Source organism: Arachis hypogaea, chromosome 4, assembly GCF_003086295.3.
Source record: "Arachis hypogaea cultivar Tifrunner chromosome 4, arahy.Tifrunner.gnm2.J5K5, whole genome shotgun sequence".
Taxonomy (NCBI): Eukaryota; Viridiplantae; Streptophyta; class Magnoliopsida; order Fabales; family Fabaceae; genus Arachis; species Arachis hypogaea.
The window spans coordinates 6,493,419-6,510,078 of NC_092039.1; the positions used below are offsets into that span (position 1 = coordinate 6,493,419).

General features: G+C 30.5%; 1 protein-coding gene across 1 annotated transcript; it reads right to left on the reverse strand.

Annotated features, from left to right (window-relative positions):
• Nucleotides 1-10,778: 10,778 nt before the first annotated feature.
• On the reverse strand, nt 10,779-13,829 carry LOC112796032 (putative protein FAR1-RELATED SEQUENCE 10). Its single transcript, XM_025838280.3, has 4 exons — nt 13,668-13,829; nt 12,368-13,482; nt 11,845-12,288; nt 10,779-11,744 (listed from the first exon to the last, which is right to left on the reverse strand). Exons 2-4 carry the CDS (start codon nt 13,385-13,387, stop codon nt 11,133-11,135), a joined length of 2,076 nt encoding a protein of 691 aa, XP_025694065.1. The 5' UTR covers nt 13,388-13,482; nt 13,668-13,829; the 3' UTR covers nt 10,779-11,132.
• Between the last annotated feature and the right edge of the window lie 2,831 nt (nt 13,830-16,660).

The window sequence follows — 16,660 nt, forward strand, 5'->3', positions numbered from 1 at the left end:
CAGCTCATTGAGCAATCCTTTGATCCAAATTAATTCTGCAACTAAGTCAGCCAAGGTTCTATACTCGGCTTTCGCGCTTGAACCGAACCGATTTTCTATCATGAGGATTAGGCATGGCAAAAATCTCCGGTGGGGCGGATACTCTCGGGGGCAAGTATGGGGTGATTTCTATATGGGGGGACGGGGGATGGGGTCCCGTATAATAAACGGGGCGGGGGCAGGGATAGAGGTTCCCGCCCCGTGGAGACCCGTTAAATCTCTGTTTATGTGAAATGACAAAAATACTCCTGATATATATATAATATGTGAGCCATTGGAAAAAACCCTAGCCGTCACATATGCTTCACTACTTTAGAGACAGAGAGTGAGAGTCTCATCTCCTCTCCTCTCCACTCCTCCTCAAAGTTCAAACCCACAGCCCCTCTTGTCTCCTTCTCGAACACCGTCAACCGCTGCCTCCCAGCTTCTGGGTCCCTCAGCGTAACCGCCCACCCCTTGAGTGGCACGGTCGCTCACTGCAGGTCTCGAGCTCACCGTTGCACCCACGTCGTCTTCTTCTCCTTGTCGCGTCATCGTCGGTGGTTGTCTTCTCCTCATCACGACATACTCGTAGCCGGTTGTCATCTTCTCCACTTCGCCGTTCGTCCACCAAATTGCCGGTCTTCACTGGTTTGTCCCTTTTCTCTGTCGGGTAAGTAAGTTTTGTGATTTCTGAATTTATGTTTTTGAATTAGGTTGATCTGATTCAAGAATTTCTAAATTTAGATTTCTAAATTAAGGTAATTGGATGCTGATTTTTGAATTTCTGAATTTCTAGTTCTGATTTCTAATTAGGGTAATTAGATTCTGAATTTCTAAGTTAGGTTAATGAGATTCTAATTCTGGATTTCTAATTTTTAACTTATATTTTTTAGTTAATTTTGGCTTTGATGGAGTGGCAACATTGTAGAAATGAGGTAATTGAACTGATGGCTACTAGCATGATAGGTAAGTTTAAAAAGCATTGGGGTGCGATTAATACTTTTATGATTATTGGTACTCTCTTGGATCCTAGGTACAAGATGTATTTGTTAAATTTCTTTTTTTATAAAATACATGGTGACTTGTTTTAGTCCAAATTAAATGTTTTTTATTGTTTTTGGAAAGAAAATCTTTTGAGAAAATTAATAATATGTGATGAGGAACACCGAATAAATTATATAGAAACCAATTAAAACAAAACATGAAAACATCTTTAAAAAAAGACGTTTTAGGCGTCTTTATCTGAGTGACCTCTTTTTTATAAACCTAATAATTGTTTTTTTCCTTCCAAAAGATATCTATAAAAATTCCAAGGTTCTGAAAACTAAATCAGTCATCGAACCGTTTTAGTTACTGGTTTACTGGTTTAATCAGTTTAACCATAGTCTAACAAAAAAAATCGTTTTATAATAAAATAATAAATAAATTATAAACAAATATAGTCTAACATAAATTTTAAAATGTCTTTCAAATATAAAATACCTCGTCAACCAAAATCTAATATAACCTTTAATTTTATCATTATTAATAATTTATCATTCATTAGTCATTATATCACTATTGAACTCATTAAGATAATTACAAAAAATAAAACATTGAATTAACCAAATCAATAACAAATATTCGGTCATCTACTCATAGCTAAGCTCAACATCATAACATGACAACATAAATCCAACATCATAACATGCCATTTTCACTTTTTATAAGCAACTAGACATAAGAGACTTTCTCCACCTTTGAGGAGGTTAGAGTCTTCTTCAGAAGAGACATTCTCTTAACAACTTGACACATATGAAGAATCCAAAACCTGTTGATCAACTTGGGGATTGATTTTAGTTTGGCATATCTATCTATTTATCTATCTATCTATCAAGAACAATTAGCACAAAATACTAAACAAATCAAAAAATCAACAACAATCAGCAACTAAAATTAGAATACAACAATAAATAATCACCCTAAATCCTAAAATCAATAAATCTATCAACAAAAATTTAAAAACAGCAGATTCAGAAGTTAAAAAACACTAAAACAGCAGCAGCAACATAACAAGTGGCATGACATTTAGAAATCAAAAGCAGATCAACAGAGCAAGTAGTTAACTTACAGTGGTGATATCACTCAGATGCATGTCAATAAAAAACAAAGAACACATAAAAAAGTAACACAGCAATACAGCAGAATCAGATCTCATTTAATAAAAAATCACAACACACAAAAATAGCAACACAACAAAACTAGAGCTCATTAGTAATCAAATAATCATTCAATAAAAAATTAAAACACAAAACATTCAAATATTCAGTAATCAAATAATCATTAAACATGGCATAAATAAAAAATGCAGAAGAAATTAGCAATAAACTGACCTTCGAAGTCTAGGGTTTTTTTTGGTTGAGCTTCTTCTCTCTGAACTCGAAGGAAGGAAACTGGAATGGAGAAGGGTTTTTCTTCTGAGTAGTTTGAGAAGAGAGGCAGAATCTTGACGGATACATAGGCCAGGCGACGAACATGACTCAGAAGACGGTGGTGACTGAGCGCCCGATGGACGGCGGCAGGAGCGCGATGGAGCAGATGAATACCAGAGACTGACGCGCCGAGCTCGAGGAAGAAGAAGTTACGATTCTTGAAGGAGGAAGAAGCAAGGATGACCAGACGACGATGGTAGTGCTTGAGAGTGATGGACGGCGGTAGTCCTTGCGGCGGTGGTAGAGAAGCTAAGATTTTCTATTTCAACTTCCTTTTTTGATTTGGGGAGAAGCTGTTAAGTTAGAAGTTTGGAATGAAGACTGAATGTAAGGGGAAGAAAGGTCATCCGTGCGGGAACCAAAATGACATAGTTTAATCTAAACCGGCCGATTTCGGTTCTGGTCCGACCGACCAATTCCCGACCGGTTCAACAGTTTGTTAGCGATTTTTTAATTAGCAATTTTACATTGTTAACCAGACCATTAATACTACTAGTTCACGATTCGATCAGCCGGTCCAGTCTGATTTCTAAAATCATAAAAAATTAATCACAAAATTCGTCAAAAACTTATTTATCCTATATATTGATCTATATTTTCTTTATCTCAGAGTTTATCAAAACGTATGCATTAAAAATCTCTAAAAACTTAGTATTGGGAAACAAAGGGTGTTAAACTGGTTATTAGTTAACTAATTTAAGTTCATAGTTAACTCACTCATTCACTAATAGTTGGTTATTATATATATAATTTATTAGTTGACGATAAATTTTTAAATAAAATTTTAATTAAAAATAAATTAATTCTTAATCTATCAAGTTAAAAAATGACATGAAAAAAAATTGATTATTAATTATATCGAATCAAAAGAGAATTTGAACATGCATTAATTTGTTACTTAAGATATATGTTGCTTGATTGGTGTTTCCCTATTACATTGCTGGAGACAGGGAAGAGTAACGGGTTTGATTTGGAGAATAATCATCAATAGTCCTCTTACCATGCATATATGTGCATGATTCAAGGATGAATTAAGGTCCACGAATGAATTGTCATGTTTTAATTTAATTGGTTACATTGCTTCTTATGGGACAGCCATAATTGAAGGACAAATTGGACACGTATGGCTGGTGAAGTTTTGTGAGAATATATATGCTTTAATAATTAAATACTAACAATATTAATCATCAAAAGTCTCCATCTACATGTTTCTATGTGTATAAATAATACATTATTATACAAAATATCCCAATAATTGTGTGCAGAGGTACGTGGTCCTAACTTAGTCAATCATCCGAATAAAATCATGTAGTACTTTTAAATTCAATTAAACGAACATTATACACACAATTTAAATTTATTTAGTTATTTATTTGTTGTGATCAAAACTCGATTAAAAATTTAAAGATTAAATGTTCAATTAAATTTAATCATAATTAAATTTGATATATAATAAAATAATATATTTATGTATAAAATATATATTGTTTTTAAAAAAGTAATTTTTTATGTTTTATTATTTTAAAATTTAAATTAGTTAATCGTTAAAAATCGGATCAATTATTCAACTAATTAAACAGACCTATTTTTTCGTTCTTTGACTGATTTATTACGAATTGATTTTTTATCTGAATTGGAACTGATTGATGATCAATTTTTAGTTAATTCAATGAGCAATGCTAGGGGGCCAGCAATTTTTGTGATTGTTAGCCATCAACTAGCCATCAATGATGATTTGATGGTGTGAGATTGGTGTGAGATTTCATCTAATGGTTCACCTTTCTCTGCTGATTAAATGCTGGCCAAAATTAAATAAAACTGCTGGCCCCCTAGACTTTTCCTAATTCAATTGTTTGGTTTGATTCTCAGAATTATAATAATATAATATTAGTAAAAATAATTATTTTTTACTATACGCTAAATAATCATTAAAAAAATAATATAATTATATAGCTGCGGGTACCAAAATTTATTGAGAGGCTATATATACATATGGAATGAATTTTTTTATACATGTGAAATTATGAATATTCCAATTTTTTGATCCAGATTTTTTCTGTTTTTTTATTTTGGTGGAAAATATATACCTACTAGAATTTGACACGCGATCGACATGTGTTACAATCATCACTTTTAGCCGTGAAAAACAGAATGTTCTTTGTAAGATCAGACATACATGCATGCATGCACGGAAATAGATAAATGAGTTTTATTATTTTTTTTAAATAAAATATAATTTCATTATAAATATGTTATACTCTATATTTTATATACAGTAAACACAACAAATAGATCTTAATTTTTTAATTCGGAAAAAAATATATAATTTTTTAATTAATTAAAAAATATAAAAACCTTTTATCTTTTAAAAATTTTAAGTATTTAAATCTTTTTAAAAAAATTTAAATATTTCGTATTTTAAAAAATAAATCACGTCAAAAAATTATTTGTGTTTGAATTAAAATTAAAAATAATAAATTTATTTATCTTTTTCTTATGTATATATTTACACCGAGTGTGAGATCAAAATTCACCAACAAATTAACAATAATAGGTGTGATTGGCTCCACAATCTTCACAATGTTGGCACACAAATTATTGAGCTAGGTAGAGCTAGCACTACTACTACTACTACTGTAGTAGAACATGAGTTTTAATAATTTATCTTTGATTATTTCTTTAATTCACCATGATGCATATATCTAGCTTAATTAGTTTGTATTGTGGCAGGGAATGGTGACAGCTAGAACCTTCTTCACACTTTTGATTTGCTCATACCCACTTTGCTCCACTTGTTAATATCTCGTTGCTTCTATCCGTACCATCCAAGTAATACAAATTATTAGGCATTTTATTAATAGAGGAAAATGTTAGAGAATTTAATTAGACCTATTTATAACTATATCATAAATTGTAGAATAATGTGGTATAGTATAGTTAATAACTTCACGCGTGTTGGTATTTTTTAACCTTTTAATTTTTTTCTACTACTATACTGTAGTCTAAATTTAACTACCAACTAAAAAATATTGACACTCAAGGTACAAAAGTTAAAATAATTTTAATGAACATGAATGTAAAAAGAGTAAAGATAAATATAAATATTCATTAATTTATAAAATTATATTAGATAGATTGTTTTAATTTTAATTAAAACGTATAAATTAAGTTTAAAAACTATGTTTATGAGTATTTTCAAAAGCACATCATCTTAACTGTTCAAAGCTAAAATAAAGCACAATTACATTTTTTAATTTATCAAATATAAATGAGATATTTTTTTATTTATCAAATATAAAATGAAATGTTTATATTTTTATTAATCTAAATTAATTTACCAAGCTAAACTTTAATGTTTAATCTTCTATATACACAACCACCAAACTGTCTTGTGTACATTTTATTTAGCCAGCAAAAATATTCTAACAAAATATTTTCAAAATATAACATACACACAACCCTTATAGTTGAAATTTCAATCAATTAGGTCTTTATATATATATTTTTTATTGAGTCCTATACTATATTTTCTATATTATATTAGATTTTGTAATTAAGTCTTTGTTATAATAAAAATGTTGAAATTAATGAAATTTTTCATTAAACAAAATAAATATACGCCTAACATTTGACTAAATATTCTATATAGTTTAATAGAATATTTCGTTAATACTAACGTTTTTATCACGATATAAACTTAGTTACAAAATCTGATATAGTATAAAGATCTAATTAAAAAAAATATAAAAATCTAATTAAAATTTCGGTAAATCTATAAAAAGGAACCAACGAATAATTAAATCTAGAAAAATAGTGTAGATTGAGGATTACTATAAATAGAATGGTCCCTAAAATTGAGAGTTGCTGGTTCACTGCTACTCTACTCTTGACACCATCACAAAGAATACGTACAAGCTAAGATAGATCATTTTCTTCTAAGGCTGTATCTGATGGATCATGAAAATGGCATAGTAGTAATGATGAAACGAAAGTTGCAGTTAGTTATTATGTCGCTAAGTGTGGTATCTGTGTTCCTTTGTTGTCTTCTTTCCTTCAATTATGCCTACTTCCCCACTTTCATTCTTTCCATCTTCACTCATACCCTCCACAGGAAGTACATGTTCCTCATCTGCAACGCCATTCTCGCTTTTCTCGCCAAAACCTCCTCTTCTTCCAATCATCATCAACATGAAGAACACGCGCTAGTTCACATGCTAGTTCCTCCTACTGCTACGGCTCTGCCTCAAGAACAAGAAGAAGAAGATGAAGGTGATGAGGAGGAAGAAGTAGAAGATGCGTCATCCTCAATGATGGGAACGAATAACGAACAAGTAGGAAATGAAGAAGAACTGAACAGGAAGTTTGAAGAATTCATTAGGAAGATGAAACAAGAAATCCGGATTGAAGCTCAAACACACCTTATTACAGTGTAATCACATCAGATCACCGTTAATCTCATATATGGAATAATAAAATCAAATTTAAATTATGTTTCCTCATTTTAGTACACTTTATTATGGTATATGAAAAAAACTCTTTTAATTTAATTTTGATAGACTACGTAATAATTTTACATATATATTTAATATAATTTATTATTTTTAATTATTAATTAATTATTAATATTCAAAAGTACAAATTAAAAATATATTATTAAGTTATTAAACTAAAAATATTAGACTAATAACTAAAAATATTAATAAAAATTAATCCTTGAATTTTTCTTATTCAATAAAATATACACAGGTATCAATTATGTATTGGCAAGTAAAAATAACTATTTTTTAGATTAATACGTAAATAATTATTTAAAATAATAGATATAATTAAATAATTGTATATAATTTTGAGTAGTGTTATATATCTAAATTTTTTTATAAATTAAGTGCAATCAAATTAAATAATAAGACTTGAAATAATGTTAGTTATTGACTAATATTTGTTATATTAAACTAATTGATTAGACTTGGTTAATAAAAAGATAGATTTTGTTAGGTAGATAATAATTTTTGTGAATAATAGATTCTAAACTTAACCTAATAAAGTAAAAATACACTGCACTTCTAAATTATCCACCTAAATCTTAATATTAGAATAACCATCTACACACTTAGTAAATTAAACATTTAATATATCTATTGTTCACATTATTTAATATTTTTATTATTTACCTATATTTTTTCTAAAAAAATTTAGATGTATAATATTATTCTAAAATTTTTATACTATCAATATATTAAAATTAACCTCTTCTTTTAATATGAAAAAATTTTGAAAACCAACTCTTTCAGTGATAAAATTAGAATAGTAACGAATAATGATAAAAGCTTTCCTTTCCTTTTGAACAATCATCATATAATAAATAACATCTTACTTGCTTTTAATTAATTAATTAAGAAAAATATGAACTAAATTAATAACCATTATCATCCTTACATAATAAACAATACCAACTCATTAAGGATGAACATACTAGAAACGACAAGAACGTACTATAATATTTGAGTGCATACGAGATATATAATAAGTAACTTATTATTGGTTTGTTAAGTTGCTTGTATTACATCATTCATTAAGGTAGTCCGTTTTTAAACCGGCAAAACCTGCATTACAAAAAATAATTGTATATAGAACTGTCCTTTTTATACATGCAAGTAATTACTGTACGGATGTCAAAGAATACTTTATACTTTCTACTATTATTCTATCCCATTCATTGATGTGGTTAATTATTAGTTAAAAAAAAACAAAGAAAGAAAAAAATACTTAATTAGTATAAATTATAGTGACTACTCACATTAAGATGTGAATATATATAAACGAAAAATTATATTTAAGGTATTAATATGTGTTATATTAAATAATTTAATTAAATATGTTAAATTATCTATTAATTTCAATTATTATTTTTATATAAAATTTTTTTGGATAAGTAGTCTCCATGAATTGTATTTTAACCTTTATTATTGTTTTATATTTCAGTTATCAAATTACTCATTTCAAAAATTTAATCTAATAAAAATAGATAATATAAATAACTATATCGCTAACCGATCACCAAAAATCAAACTCTAAACTTTTCAAATATAAAACTCTGATACTATATCATGAAATAACTTATTTTAAAAATTTAATCTGATAAAAAAATATAAATAATTATATCTCTAACCATTCTTAACATTTAATTTCCCTAATTGACACACACACACAGAATTGAAGGTCAATAATACAGTCCTCAACTATTTGCTCTCTATAGGCATGGGCACAATAACTCCTGTGGCATGCATATGATAATGTTATAATCTTGCTTAACATGATATTCAACTGCTGTAATTAAGTTCTCCAAGTCAATGCCCACAGCCATAACAAATATCTTAAAAAAAAATGAATTCTATCCAATTCCTTTTAAATCAACATGTAAATTATTCTTTATAACGTGGCACATTTTAATTGGATATTTAGTTTTAATTTGAGTTAATTTAACCCAATAAAAATTAACATCTTAATTAAAGTAGAGTCATTTTATAATTAAATATTTTCTTAAAATGGATTATTATATAATTTTTATAAATATTAAAAAATAAATTTATATATTTTTTACCAAATCACTATTAATTTGATTCGTTCCATTCTTCTATTCTATTTGTTTTTTTCTTTTTGTAAGACACTGTTATCCTCTCATTTTATGCTATTTTTCCCGTATTAATGATACATTTCTTTCCAAAGTCTGATATAATTTTTTTATCACAAATGCTTACAGTTCTAAAAATATGATAACTTAAGAGTGTATCAGAAAGTTGAAATTTACGAATATAGATTGGTAGGATTCATTAAAACTAAACATCAAATATTCACTCATTATCAACTAATGCCTTCCCTGAATTTGGAAAAAAAAGCAAAGATTCAATTTTTAATATTTTAGTAAATTATACAATTACCCATTTTGGGTTGTAATTTAATTTTAAAATAGTTTAACCATAGTTAACATACCAACCAATTAAAGAACGATATATCCCAGAGGGTAATTTACATATTATTATAAGAAAGATACAGTAAAATTTACCTAAAAAAAATATAAATTATAACTTTAAAAAAAAGATTTTTTTTAATTTTTTTAGTAATTTTATTTTGACTATTAAAATTTTAAAAAAATAAAAAATATATTTTTTATTAAAAAAATCTTTTTTTAATAATTTAATAACACTTAAACAAACTTTAATTCTAAGACTAAATATTCTTTTAATCTCCATATTATTATTATTATTTAATTAAAATCAAAATCTTTTCAATCTCCCTTAGATACGGTCCATACTATAATGAATCCATTGTAGAAACTAGAAATATAACAAATTCCCGAGACATATACTTTCCACGTGCTTCCATTGTTATTCATCAAATAGCTCAATGATTATTATTGCAACTCTCACCACTGACCACATATTTTTCAGGCTCATAATATTCACAAAGGAATAAGGAAAAATGAATTAACATGGCTATTATTAAACCTAGCTTGTGCCCCAAAAATATGAAATATAGTAGTAGTAGTACTATATGAAAACTGAAAAGATTTAAGCAGATCCATAACAAGAAATTATATGTTGCTCTTTTTGTCATATACTACTTTAACTGTAGAACAGACACTAGACAACTCAACAATAAGGATTTTCTATGCATTGGTGTGTGGTTATTAAGAAAGTAATTAAGCACATTATTATTCTTTAGTAATTGAAATATCTTGTGAGTTGTGGCCAAATCATTTAAAGGGAGGGACCCTACTCCTCTAAGTGAGGATTCAAGTTGAACAAATCATGTCAAATTAAAACCTTTCTGGTGCACACAACAAGCCTTAAAAGGAGAAATCTAGAAGGCTCATTATTGAACTTTAGAGCACACAAACAAATCTGTCACCACATTATGACAAATATATATGTATGAAATTGCTCAATCAATATCAATATATTTGATATATGGTATGGACAAGTGCAACAAACACCATGTCCACATGAACTTGACCAAACTAAACACTAACTTGGTGAAAATATGGTGTTTGATTGTAAAAAGACAATCACACATTATTGGATTCATGCAGACCAAATAATTAGAACACTTTTTTGTTTGAGTTGCTGTTTTTTATTTTTAGTATTTTGTGAAAAAAAAAGAAGGTTAAAAACATTAAATATATGTTTAGCATGCCACCAAAAGTGCAGGATACAATCACAAAATAGTAAAATTTTAAAATCAGAATCTCATATATACAATGGAGCAACATAGAAAAACTGACTCAACTAGATGATAACTAAATTTTACTCAACTAATTCAACAATGGAAGTATCCTCAACACACTACAATATTCACTTTCATTATCTATTATCCAACCAAACAGATAGCTCAGGGCACTTATTATAATCTTGAGCAAAATCATAAACATTTCATGGATTTGAGAAGACAATGATGTAAAAAATGATACAAGAAAAATCATATCAATGTACATGTGTACATGTAAATTAGCCATTTCAAACGCATGCTGAAAGTGTTTTGGCAATTTTCCCTTCAAAACTTATGTTCTGCCATTCTCTGCTTTGCAACTCTTTTCAAACTAGCATATCATGTAATCATGTATATAAAAACCAACACTTCTAACTAACTGGTCGGCGATACAGTCATGTTCATTAGGACTCCATCGGTGTCCGGCAGATTTCTGACCTCATTGAGAATCCTGGTAAGTTCTTTTGTCAGTTCACTTCGAGCATAGTCAGATCGTTCCTTTGTAATCGAGGATTCTGAAAATAAAGTTTCGGCTAGGGACTGGTACTCTTGAAACCACTCCCCATCAGTAATTTGATTGTTGTGATCATCATCGATCAGTAAAGTACATTCCCGTCTCCATCTGCTTAAATAGTATTTGTCAGGCAGCTGAAAGTAATTCTTTAAGATGAACACACGAAGAGCATGTCTGCATAATATCCCAGAGGATTCAAATTCCTTGCAAGAGCAGTGAATTTGTTCGTCTTCGGCCAACCATATTACAAGCCGTTCTCCATCCATACTTTTGAAATGCCGCACAATATATGATCCATTGGCCATATCAGATGCAGCATATTGCATGGCCAGCAATAACTCTTGCTGCAAAGCATTAAAAGCAAAAGGCGTGAGGATACTCCGTGCATGCTCTTCAACAGGTATGCAAGTTTTCAGATGCATATAGTGAGTCTCCTGATGCGCTTGATGTTGGATGTTTGCAGAAATGCCAATCTGCAACAATTTGAAACAGAGTGAATAATTATATCATTGGCATAGTAAACAATGCTAGTGCGAGCGTAGGAGGCAAATTACTTCTTACTAGTATACATACCTGCTCGAAAAAGCTACGCAAACATGTTTGTGAAGCGAAGATCCCTTTCAGAAAAGCATCTATTGATTTTGAGTAAGCTATTGTAGACATTCGAGCTAGAAAGTAACCTCTCACATAGGATTGTGCCCAGGATGCTCGAACAGAATACAGTAAACCAATGTGTTTATCTGAACCAAATCCAAACACAGAAATCATGTCTCTCCACTGTAGTTCAAACTCCTCGGTATTCTCAATTTGAATTAATGCATCAAACATGGATTTAAATTCTGCATAGCGTGGCCCAACATGAAGAGAAAACCAACTTGGTACCTTGTATAGAATATTCCATGGTGGAATGACATGTTTAGTTCCTGGATATTCGCTTCTAATGGCATCTTTAAGCCCGGGGTCAAGATCAGTTAGAATTGTTTGTGGACATCTTCCGTTCATGAATCGGACAAAAGTCTGTATCGAGGGATAATCATCATAAGAGGATAATTATAAAGGCAGAAGTAAAATCTTATAGAGTATGCTAGTAGTAAACCTGCAATGCCCATGAGAAGGACTGAGGAGTTTCATCCTGCAACAAAACAGAACCGAAAAAGATGGTTCTGCCACAGCTATCAATACCAAACCACACTCCAAAGAGCAATCCATAAGTGATTGATCGATATGTCGTGTCGAAATAAACTACATCCCCAAACATAGCATTTGCATTAACAGAGTCACCATATGACCAAGCTACATTTTCAACTTTATCATTCTCATCCACTGTAAAATCATAAACAAAGTCAACATCAACTTCTTTCATGGCTTTGCACGCCTCAAGAAGTTCTGATAGATCGTTTTCTCTCTTCTCACTGAGCAATGCCTCGTTCTCTTGAACAACCTTCTTACGGTTTTGAACAAAGTTCCTCACATCCCTCTCCAAATAGGGCAATTGCCCACCTTGAATCCCCTTTTCCAGCTCTAGCATCTTCACTATCCGATGTATTGGAAACCCTGCTTTAGAAAGCAATAGTATGCGCTCTTGATCAGCCTCGTGAATCTTTCGATAAGCCGGAAGAAGACGCACTTGGTCATCTTCCAATAGCTCATGATTGTGGATATTGCTGAATTGCACAACAAACCACTGGGAAACACCTTCAACCACCTCCTTAGACAGATACATTTTCGCATCGCATCCACACCTAACCGATTTCCTATCTCTATGCTGTTCTCCATTGGCCTTCCTCTTCACCGGGGCGAATCCAGAACGGTAACAAACAAAGTCACGCTTGTAAATCCCCAACTGGGGGCTAACCCTAGACCTTTCCTTCCTAACAGAAAACCCATTCTTTCTAGCAAAATTGCCATAATACTCAAAAGCTTCATCATCACTCTTAAATACCATTCCAACATATGGGGTGATCATGGCACCGGATGAAGCTTTTTCTGCCTTTACCAATTCTTCTGCTCTAGAACCTTCATCAGAATCACCCTCATATGTAATGTAACACTTCCAATCTCCACAAGGGCATTGTTGCCTCCTAATCCATAAGTTTTTTGAAGGTATGGAAGTCATTGTCTAGCTTCAAATTTGAGTGTCGAAATCACTTAAAGTTACACACTTTTAAGCGACCCAGAACCATGTAAGCATTTACAAGCATAAGCAAACACCTAGAAAGGAAAAGACAGACAGAATTGAAAAAGAAAAAGTGGGCAACCTAATTATTTTTAAGAAAAAGAGAGACTTTTTTTAATACCCCGAAATTTTCAAAGCAAAAGATTGAAAATTGCGGAAATGAGTGAATTTTTTGAGCTACAAAGTTTGAGGGAAGTAGGTATGAGTTGAAGAATCGTACCAGAGAAAAAGTAGCAGAGAGTACTTAAACCCCTTCCTTGTTTCTCTAATTCTGATTTGTCTTGCTCCTCCTGTGGTTTCTGTTCTTTATTACAGGTTCCGAGAATTCCATCAAAATTGAAGAAAGAAACCATTTTTGGGTGGGAAAGGGGTTCTTTTTTTTGGGGGGGGGGGGGTTGGCAATTTTCGCTTTTTGCTCAACTAAATTGAAATCCACTTTGGATTTTGGGCTAGGTTTTTTATGGGCCAATTGAAAAACCAAAAGGATCCAGTCCAAAAAAAAAAAGAAAACAAGAGGAGAGGTTGTTCTTGTTTGGTTAATTTCAGCAATTTGACAGAATTTTGCACAATTATGGAAGTCAATTTCTGAGTTGAAATACTAGATGCAACTTTCTGAGGTTCCTATTCTTGATTTGTGCCTAATTGATGTTATGCCCTTTCTTTTTAATGACACTCTTGCTATTGTTCAAATGGGCCTAAAAAGGTGCTGTAGAATAAAGTGCATTTATATGTGAATTTTGCAAAAGGGAAAAAGAGAAGTTTGCTTTTCATTCTTTGGAAAAGCTAGATTAAAGTGATTGTGATCCCATGATTGTACTAGAAAATGTATGAAAAGTTTTACCATTATATGTTGGTGGCTACTCCAATGAAGATTTAATGATTGTCATCATGTGAAGATATATCATTTTGACCATTGGATGATAGATTGTAGGACTTGATTTTATTTGAAGTAAAAGTGTTACCTTTATTTAAAGTGTTGCAAAATAAATAAGTTACACTTTTTAAACAAGGATCATCATGAGAAGATGTTTTTGGCATCTTCATGGGAGTAGCTGCCTTATATGTTTTCTTATTCAGTATTCCCCCAACACTAATGCACATTCTCACTTCGGATACTGTGAACTAATGTTGTTGAATATGGATAGTGTTGTTCTTATTACCTATTGCCAAAGGAGGAATGGTACAAGGCTTTTGGAAAATACATACATGGTGACAAAAGGAGCAGACTCATGCAGAGATTCTCTCTTTTTCTTCATCTTCACCTTTGTATCTTTCTCTCTTTATGTATATGCATTCATGTCTTAATTGGGCATGACTCATGCAGAGATTCTCTTGGACCTTGATCCTAACACTGCCAAATACATACATGATTTTAGCAGCAGCCAGCAACCACTCTCTTGGAATTGGCTATGCATTTTTTCTTTTTTCTTCAGTGCAATTGTTTCAACATGATTCTGATCCATCTTAAATAAGTGTCTATCTTTGACTTTTCATTTAGATTAAAAAATAATTGAAATGTGTTAGATTAGAATATAAAAGCTACTAATTAAGTTACAAGATTACTTTCCATAACATATGTTTGGAAAGAGAGGGAATATTATCAGTCATGGGGACTAGAGCCACTCAAGTCTCAATCAATGAAGCTCATGTTTTGCATTGTTTGATCTGAATATATATTGAGTGGTACAGTTAGACACAGAAGAAGAACACTGGCAAAAATGGGCCTTCCAACAAAATTGTCACTCTCATAGTAATCAGAGCAAATTAAAGTGATGCATTTAAATTCACAAGACACACATAAAAAGGGATCTGACATCTGAGAGACACAAACAAAATTCTCATTTCTATGTCTTTACTTCTTCACTCAATACTAAAAATTGATTAAAAATGTTCAAATAGACTCAGACTCTATCTTTCATTCATCTATACTGTATTATATGTGGTGGAGTATAAGGAATTCCAGTATGAAACGAAGAAAAAAAAAAGATAACAACCTCATAAATAGTATATATGGAAAGTGCTTTAAACCAAGAATTGCACCTCATCAATGGACAATGGAGGCAATGGGGATTGAGAATAAAGTTATATGCAAACATAACAACACAATATAACATATAGATATAGTATTAATACCTATAATGAATACAGACACGGAACACGATACGACATAGGATATGCAGACACACGAATATTAGATTCTTATAAGACACGCGTGTAAGACGAATGTCGTATCCGAAATGTATTCGATACGCAGACATAACAGCCCAGCAAAGTATCTCTTCTTTATAAATTAATACTGATCAATCTGTGTTTATTTGCAATATGGTTAAAGAAGTTAATGTCTATGGAAGGCAAGTGGTGCAAAGGCACATGCATGTTCCTCGTTTTATTTGCATTTGCAATATATATTTTATATAATATATCTCTCACATTTATAAAGTTCTAAGGAAAATTGCAAAATGCATGAACTTGTCATAGACATTCATCTATCAAGGATTATATTATATCAGAATATTTAGGGAGGCTTATTTTGGAAAGTGAACAAATGCAGAAAAATTTCTGTGTGCAAGTGTAGGACCAATTAACAGGATATAGTGGTATCTTAAATTCTTTTTAAATAAATTCAGAAATTAAAGGCGGTGTTTTCAACACTTGATAAGGTAGATGCTTTAGGAAAAAATAAAATAAAATCACTTTATTACTCCTAAAGATGACCTCAGAACTAAAACAATGATATCATGTCTCTAAAGTCTAAAGCCACAAGTTGTAATTCTCTAATTAATTATAACTGACCATTCTATATGGTCCCCAATAAAACTCATACTTATCTTAAAGTATTGGTTATAGACTTATAGTTATCCTTAGGCCCTTAGCCCTTTACAATTTACAATATTATGTTCCTATATATGTTCCTATATATTAAAATTGCAATATATATGTTCCTATTACTTTGTAATTTATGATATTATAGTTATCCTTAGTCTTTTACAATTTAGAATATTATGTTCCTATATATGTTCTTATATATTAAAATATAGAGTTAATAGTTATATTAGTCTCTGAAAAATAAGACATATTTTAAATTTATTTTTAAAAGATTTTTTGAATTAAAATAGTCTTTCAAAAATTACAAAATAATCATATTTGTCCTCTACTCACTCTATTAACAATTTTTTTTAAAGATTGATGTTGTAAAACGTTAATTGATAACAT